This window comes from Beta vulgaris, chromosome 9 (genome assembly GCF_026745355.1).
Source record: "Beta vulgaris subsp. vulgaris cultivar EL10 chromosome 9, EL10.2, whole genome shotgun sequence".
Taxonomy (NCBI): domain Eukaryota; kingdom Viridiplantae; phylum Streptophyta; class Magnoliopsida; order Caryophyllales; family Amaranthaceae; genus Beta; species Beta vulgaris.
In genome coordinates this window covers 33,261,527-33,270,458 of record NC_079210.1, presented here as the reverse complement: position 1 = coordinate 33,270,458, position 8,932 = coordinate 33,261,527, and the positions used below count along the sequence as shown (strand labels likewise).

At 35.4% G+C, this 8,932-nt stretch overlaps 1 protein-coding gene across 1 annotated transcript; it reads left to right on the top strand.

The window, feature by feature from the left end:
* The first annotated feature begins 471 nt into the window (after positions 1-471).
* Positions 472-8,530, top strand: LOC104903411 (hypothetical protein). Its single transcript, XM_010691436.4, has 7 exons — positions 472-701; positions 792-852; positions 1,317-1,436; positions 6,339-6,434; positions 6,546-6,684; positions 8,042-8,179; positions 8,250-8,530. The coding sequence occupies exons 1-7, from the start codon at positions 580-582 to the stop codon at positions 8,306-8,308; spliced, it is 735 nt and encodes a 244-aa protein (XP_010689738.1). The 5' UTR covers positions 472-579; the 3' UTR covers positions 8,309-8,530.
* Positions 8,531-8,932: the final 402 nt, after the last annotated feature.

Sequence of the window (8,932 nt, the reverse complement as noted above, 5' to 3'; positions counted from 1 at the left end):
TTGAACTCGACTCGGTTAAAATTTGACTTGACCAAAAAATCTTAATTGAACACATCTAAAAAAACACGACCAAACCCGAGCTTAATTCAAAATAATTATAAATCAAGTGAAGGTAACTTGAACTCCAACTTGAACTCCAACTCGAACTCGACTCATAACCTATATACAGGATGGATACAGTATACAATAATACTCCCTCCGTCCTCTATTAGTTTACCCGTATTTCTTTTAAGGGTCTCCCTTGTTAGCTTACCTCTTTCTTTTTTTTTTGCTATTTTTGGAATGAGACCACAAACTTTTCATCACACACACATTCAACTTTAATATAAAATAATAGTTTTTCTTTCTTTAATGATCCACAACATTATTTTTCCTAAAACTCTATGTAAAAGAAGGGGTAACCGGTAAACTAATAGAGGACGGAGGGAGTACAATATACACCCCCTATTCCGGTTCAAGTAGATAGGGGAAGGAAATCATTGTTGGCGGGAAAGAAACGCCGATACGCACAGCACCTCTTTCAAGTTTCAAGTCTCCCCACCTTTCTCTGTCCTCTTGACTCTAAGAAGTTATAAAGTAATGGAAGGCAGCGAGTGTGAGGCGATATTCGAGTCTCTAAACCTAAAACCTCAGCTCTTCATCAATGAAACCCTCAATCTTGTCGACGAGATCGTCGATGGCGCTTTCCATCACTTTCACTTGTACGCTCTCTTTCTCTCTCCTCTATCATCCCAATTTCCCACGCTATTTTCTCACCTTCCTTTTTAATTGAACTTGTACTGCATCTTCAGGGAAGCGTCTAAATTATTGAAGATTGATGGCTCCGACGACAGATCTCAGGATCTTCAAAAGGTACTCTCAATTTGAATTCTATTTTTTTTCATATAAAAATGGGTTAAGTTAACCTAGGTTTTTGGTATCCTCAGTAAAATTAGAGGATATAAATTGGGGTGAATTTTGTGTTAACATCCGGTTATATTATCTTGTTTAAATTGTCATCACTTGGAAACTTACTCTAAGCCATCATTTTGTAATTTTCATTGTAATGTTGGAATTAACTTCTATTAGGTAATTTTGAGGGGACTAATAGCTAGGGCACCTTAAGAATTGAGTTATAATCCAATCTTAGCTTCGTATTTGCACGAATTTATATGGAAGTTTTGGTACTAACTTTCTTTGAAAAGGTATGTTTGAATTTGGTTTTGTCCCAATGTGAGGAGAGGTTGTCTTTGGGATGTTGTATTAGTGTGCATGCTTCATAATAGTTTTTTTTCCAAGGGTTGCAATTCTGTTTATCTCTTTCCCTGAAAATGTAGGGTACTGATTACATTCACCATACAATTCAAGCAACTTTGGACAAGAGACTTAGTATGTGGGAGCAATACTGTCTTCGCCATTGTTTCACTGTTCCTAATGGATTTTCGTTACCTTCCGAGGTGGGTTTCATGATTAGAAGCTTTTATTGATTGATATTATCATTTATCTATACTGTTCTATTGTATCCATTTCCTTGTTCCATAGTGCCACCTTTGCTCACTGTTTCCTGGTTTACACTAAAGATTGAGGTTTTCTTAGGATTCAATTTGTATATAGCCTTTATATTATCAAATTCTTTCTCATGTAACATGAAAAAAAATCATTAAACCACATTCTGTTGTTGGAAAGCCAATTAATTTGTAAATTCTATTATTTGCTCCATCCGTTTGCCAATAAACTTAACATAGAAAATTGGATGCTTAGTAAGAAAACCCCATGTGATGAGGAGATATATGGGAGTCTTTTCCATATCATGAGAGATTGAGCAAATTTTATATCCAAAGAGACTGAAACGGAAAGTTTTATTGTATTGGCAGGCAGAGGTACTATAAGTATATTAATGATTTGGTCCATCTTATTCCCTCCATGTCACTAAAAATGTTGACCTTGAAATGTTGTCACTATTTTCAAAGTAAATATCTTTAAGGGACAAAGATGTTATTAACTTTTTCAATAGTTTTACCTTATGTATGCCTCAATGCATTTTCTTCTTCGTTTTATTCAGTTATTAGATTAAGAAGCTGGCTTTAGAAATATGAACCCTCATGGATAATATATCTTGTCCAATTTAGATTGCTATAGTGCAGATATTTTGTGTGAGACTAAAATCTTTTTTTGCCCTATCTTGGGATGTGGTGCTAGTGTAAGCCACCCACATTCTGAATAGGCCATAACTTCAAAGCAACACTTAAAAAGCAAAATCCTTCATTTTGCTATCACCTTTCAGGTCTTTGCAAGGCGGAAGCCAATAATATTCTTTTGATCGCTAAGGTTTCTATGCCTTTGATCCATTGTGTTTGCCTTCTTATGTTACATCCTGTGTACATCTCCCTTCCCATTCCTTTGTAAACATAGAAAATTGTGCAGATTTAGGAACCCTCTCTATGCATATAGCCATGACATATGTTATCGACCATTATTTTCCACACTAGCCATCATCCTACTTTTTGAAAACTGTTAATTGATATAATTGAATTCACTTGTCAGATAAAGCTACATTCAGTTTTGGACTTTGATCACTATATTGTTTAGAACCTCATGTTTCTGTATAAATTGAAAAAATAAAGTTCTAAACTACATATGCGTAGCTATCATCTAAAAATATGTTGTGTAAATCTTGACTACAAGTAACAAGAATAAACCTGATCCTTTTCAATTGTGTCAATGCTCGCCGGCGACGACTCCAAATTGCATTGCAACACGCTTAAGATGTTGTATCCGCGACACTACAAGTGTTATCGCGATTTTCATATGCATAGTGGATTTTGGTAGAAAAGTAGAAGAACCTGGATGCAAACAATATGGAGTGAGGGCTATAGAGCTACCAAAGCAATACTTCTTACTGTAGGACCTTTGGCAAATATTGCTTTCAACATGCACAACCATAGCTGCCAGGACATGTGGCTGGTGTGTGTTGGGTAGGAGGGACAAGGACAAGGGTAAGATAATATTCCAAATGATCCTTGCATCACGAGCCCTTGAAAATATTGATTATGATTAGGGAGAGGGTGTTGGAGCTAATATTGTTTTTCTTCTAACTTAGACAAATATTGTTATATGAAATATGACTCATAAAATCTCCAAACATGAACAACAGAAGTAAGATATTTTCAAGGTTAAAGAAAGTAGTTTTACAACAGTTCCTCAGAGAAATTAGAGTGAACTGAAATTTTGTGGAAATTAGGTAGCTAATGGGATTGCTCCTGCTATCATGGTCATTCTCATAGAAGAATAATCTGGCTGTTGTGGCTAAAAAATGAAGTTCTGTGTTGTGCTAGAAGTCGATGCTTAGTTTATCTATTGTTAAATTAAAGACATCTTTGTATTATCAGTGCATTCTTTTGTCTACTGCAATTTATGTACTTCCACCGACTTTTAAGTTGCAGCACTTATCTATTTTTGATGCTTTAACATAGTTGCGACATAACTTCATCTGGCATTTGGGTGGGTTCTCTCCTCCTCATCACAAAATCACCTTTTCCATCTTTTTCTATCTCTTTCCTATAAAATGTGTTTCCTATAATATTGTCCCTCCTCTCTACATTGCGAATTTATCATAGATTGAAACATAGGAGAGAGTTGTGTAATTGATTAATTGTGCTGGCATAACCTTTTCAACGCTCTTGAGATATTAAGTGGAGACTTTGATAATGTGTTGCAGCTTTGGATTTGATTAATGAAGCTTTATTAATAGTGCTCTGATGCTATCTATTACAAATAAGGATTTTCAGGATTCTTAACTGTTGTGGATCTTTTGGAGTTGAGATGGATGGAATGGATTCTTCTTAGTGTAATAAACAAGAATACAACAAAAAATATTCTTAGTTGGTTTCATATTCCTTATTCATATGAGGATTGTGTCATGTTGACATGGGGTACAATAAGGCTTTATGGTGTGTCCATAGACTTTTATGGTGTTTAATTTAGCGATATCTTGATGTAGGAAGTAACTTATTATTGAGTATTGATAAAGGCTTGCACATAGGATCTAATCTGAGCCCATATCTTTTTGCCAAAGCTATAATGAACTTACTATGAAAATTCGAGGAAATCCTATGGTGTATGCTATTTGCTATTAATTGTTAGATGAAAGGGTGTAAATAACACACTGGAAATTTGAAATTTGGAGACATAACCTAATGTTATAGGGGCTCAAATTTTGTGTTCTTAAATTGAGTACTTGGAATGTGGACCATATAGCTGATGAGATGGAGGAGACACCGAGTGGGTATCTCATACATAGGGTTCACAATCACGGTAGAAATGAGAAGAAACAAGAGCATTGTTCCTACACATTGGCTGTGTTAGGAATTACAAAAGGGAGTTTGAATAGCACTTAACATTTGGTGCACAAGAATACGAGCTGCTGCATACTTGGTATTCGGTATACAATCTGCAGATCTGGTGGAATAATGGCCCATATCTAACAGGTGTTTTTGAATCCTAAGGCAGCTCCATTTCATGGAGTTCTAATCTCATTTGACAGATTCTTGCTGGCAACAAATATCTACTTTAGTTAGGAGTCCACATCATGTTTTCAAATAAAACTGAGTATCTTGGTTATTGTTAGTTTATGGGTGAATGTTTTTCTATTAGGATTCGTTTTGGTGGTCATCGTTCTCGATTTTACTTGATACTAGGTTTGGGTATTATGAGTAACTTTGAGATTGAATTGCCTAATCTTGGAATTCCTACTTTCAGTTCTTTAATTTTGAAGAATAAATTCAGATTAATCTTATTTGAATTAGTGAGTGAGGCTAGCTGAAGAACCTTGTAGGTAAGAACACAAGCGGATATTTTTTTTTAGAAACCATAGAATTTTTCGTAAATCAAACCTTTGGTGACTGAAGCCATATAATTTTTTTAGACACCATAGAAATTTTCATAAATCAAACCTTTTGTAGATTTAAATGCAACAGTTTTTTTGTCATATACTCCCTCTGTTTTTTTTTTATCTTTCTCACTTAGAATCTTGGCACTATTCATATTTAGAGAGAATCTTCTCAATTGTTTTCAATCTATAAGAAAAAATATAGTCATGTGGGATCTTGTTTGATTTGTCTCAATTAGTACATTATTAATATTCAATCATTATAATTTTTACAAATATATAATGAAAGATATTTAAGTTCAAAGAAGTGCATTGGGAGACGTGCATAGAAAAGTGAGAAGGATAAAAAAAACAGAGGGAGTATTATACTCCCTCCGTTGCCTTTTGTTCTTGTTTTATTTTTTAGGCCGTTTCAAAAGTTATACCTATTTGAAATCTTTTCTATTTTGTGTGTTTTCTTTTTCTTATAATGCCCTTATTCAAGTTACTATTTACTACACTTTTCTACTTTTTGTTCTAAAAGTGGGCCTAATTGGAATCTTAATTTTCCCAACTAACCAATTTACTAAACTTTTCTCTCTTACTTTTTCAAAAAGCAAAATGTATGTATAAAATATTACATATTTACTAAGATTCATACCTACAATGGCTACTCTTTGGTTTTCCCCTTGATTCCAAATAGGAAGAACAAAAAGAACAAAGGGAGTACTATGTATTTTGATGCCTAGTGATATTTTAAGTTTCTTTCAATAATATTTTACACTTCCAGTAGCGGGCCTATTAGCTGGTACAATGACGTTTCTCAAACTATGATTTTGCTACTAGAGTTGTATCTTTCTACACTATCTTGGAGTCCAACTTACACTATTAGTTAGCAACTGTGACACTTAGCAACTTTTGAAAGATTTAAATTTCAAATCTTTCATTACTTTTGATATTAATGTTGCTATGAATTAACATAGCTTGGACACATTAATGGCAGAAATTAAGGAAGAAAAGGGGTATTTGATTGAAAAACTGAAATTACAGCAATATAAAATGATAATTACAAACTTTCGAGAGGCTTGTTCTCTCCCATTGAACTTTAAAAGCTCACCCAATTTTTCTTAACAATTTTCAACATACTATTCTCTCTAATTATCCCTCTATATAGAGTAATTTTCTTGACATAACTACCTAGCTTATTCCCCAAGCTACTCATTAAGATAAAACCTAAACTACCCTTCCCCTAAAATATCAGTTCATAGCATTACCGGCTGCCCAAACTTCCACCTTGTCCTCAAGGTGGATAGTAATTGGCACTAAATTTCCGACCTCTGCAGCACTTGACAGTGGCGTTTTGTAAATTGATGCCCGGCTTCCATTGGCGCTTGAGCTCCTCGTTGGTGAGGGAGATGGCAGGGGAGTTCAGTTTGAACAGTGTGGTGGCAAATGTTTTCTGCTAGAATAACTCTTGGATATCGTTTCTCAGGAAGAAGCATCTGGTGATGATCCGATGGATCAAGTTGATCCTAATGATGAGCAGGTAGAAGTGCAACTTGCTAATCTAAGAAACAAGCTTGCAGAGGTAAGCAAAAATTATATATACAGGAAAGCTTTCCATGTTGTTCTAGTGGCCTTGTATACATTCATCCATATTCTAGTCTTATGTTGGTTATATTTTCATCTGTGCTTTAAGGCTGAGAAAGAGTGTGCTGAACTGATCCAAGAATTGCAAGAATTAGAAAGAAAGTCTACCATGAACAACCAGCATATCGCATCTGTGAATGAAGCATTACAATTGTATGAGAGAAGTTCAGCACATGATATGTTCCAAGGTAATAAAGTGTTTCTCCTAGCTTCCCGGCTTGTACACATATTAATTCTGTTGGTATGCATTTTGTCCCATCTCTTGGATTGGAGTTTGGAGGTTGTTTTATGTTCAAAGGGTGATGTTACAAGAAAAACTTTAGGAGATTAAAAGTTTGTACTTTGTTATAAGGCTGAACTTGATTTTGGTCTTGATTTGGTTGGGGAAGCAGGTGGCATCTGCTCTGTGGAGCCTTAGATTTGGATATATTTATAATCTTTTATTTGGGGTGGGGACAGGGGTAGATTTTGTTGCAGCCTTGCAGGTGAAACAAAGTAATTTACCTGGTTTCCAAACAATCTAACCCTGAGTGTATTGACTGCTGTTTCAAAATGATGAGATCATTTTTCTAAGACGAGAAAAAGGAAATCCTATTGAAGCAAAATCAGCTCACAAATTTCAAAGTAAATCTGAAACTCAAGGAATCCTGCTTTGGCATTACAAGAATAGCTAATCATACTGGACATGTGAAAGGAAATATAGGGAAAGCCCCAGTCGCCAGAGACCAGTAAGAAGCTAGTAAGAATTTGAGGACTACACAATCACATTATATCTCATTTGCTGGATCTCTAATGATATGTTCTCTTTGTTCCAAGCCTAGCACCTTCTGATGTTTTCTCCAGACTCCCAAATCAGAATGATGCAAAACATATTTCTTGACTCCTGATTTGTCTCCAGTCTTTGTTTCTAACCAATTTCAGCTTCAGTACAGTGAGTGACAATATCTTTTGTGCTTAGTTATGTGAATGGTCTTCACTGAATTTGGAGATTCATTTAAGAAGATCGTTCTTTTGGCCTAAGAATTAGTAAGCGCGTTCTTTTGGCTTTATATATATGAAGCCACAAAATGAACTTTGAGAGACCTAGCTTTCAGGTTTTGACTCTTGATTGTTCCAGATATCGTGCTCACTCAGCTCCATAAGATTCTTGTGGTTATCAAGTAGAAATCAATATAACAAGGGCTGCCCAGAAAGCTCATCAGAACCCAGCCTACTATAAGAATCTCGTATCCAGCAGCCTAACCTACAGAGAAAAATAAACTTCCACTCTCCAGTTTTCTTTTAGTGCATGTCTTGCCATCTTGGCATATTAGGGTTCTACTTCTTTTATGGATGAGTGTCCTGTAGACCGTTACTGAGGGACTTTCGCTTGAGGATTGAGCTAAGACAGATTTTGTGTTTTAGCAGACTTCAGAATATCTGTACTCAGATCTACATAGTTCAGGAAGGCTGAAAATGAAATGTTTTAAGGTTGTTTTTTTTTACTTCATGTTTGCTCTCACCCAAGTAGGATGAATTTATGATACAATCATCACCTTTCTGCAGATATGTTTAGAGTTGCATCTGAACTTCGCCGGAAAATGGAGCAGCTGAAGAGTAAACAGATGGAAGAGACTGAGCACAATAGGAGAACGAGGTTATATGATGCAAACGTAGATATGCCTGAATGCAACTTCAGCAATGGTAATTACTAATAAATTTCATTTTTCATAGTATTTGGAAGAAACTTGGATAATTCATCTCTTTGTTGCAGGTCTTTCCAAGTTGAATTTGGATGATTTTCAGGAATTCATAGCCACGATGAACTCTTGAATTAAGTTTCCCAGGCGATTGTGGAGGCTCCTTTTCCAAAGAATTTGCTGAAGTTTTATGTAGTTTCTGTACATGTGTAAAGATCGGATAGTAGTTGGTTATTTATCCTTGTTTGATTTTTAGTTAAAGATCATCAACTTATTTCTGTACACTAGATCATTAATGAGATTGGATCAGTATTAAACATATTAATACTAACAGAATTCAAAAGGTTGAGCATGATTACTCGATTACATATCGATAAGTATGATTGGTTGCAAATGTAGTATATTGTACATAATTTGTAGATCATGCCAAATGGCTGGGGGGGGGGGGTTGTTTTTGTTAGACATCGAGATAATGTGCAAAAGGTAAAGAAATAAAAACATAAAACAAACGACAACAAAATAACCCTACAAAGGAAACCGAGCTAAGTATTACCCCCACTATTCTCAATAGGTGGACAAGTTCCCGTGATTTTGTGAAAATCCGTATTCGCATATAATGTTGAGACGCAGCACAAGAGCAAGAACATTAACAAGCCTTGGCTTTCGTGTAGATGGTTGAAGTCGAGTAGCAAAAAGAGCCATGTTGATTGTGTTGACCTTGGTCCCCTATCCCCACCACCCAAGCTATTCCTCCTAT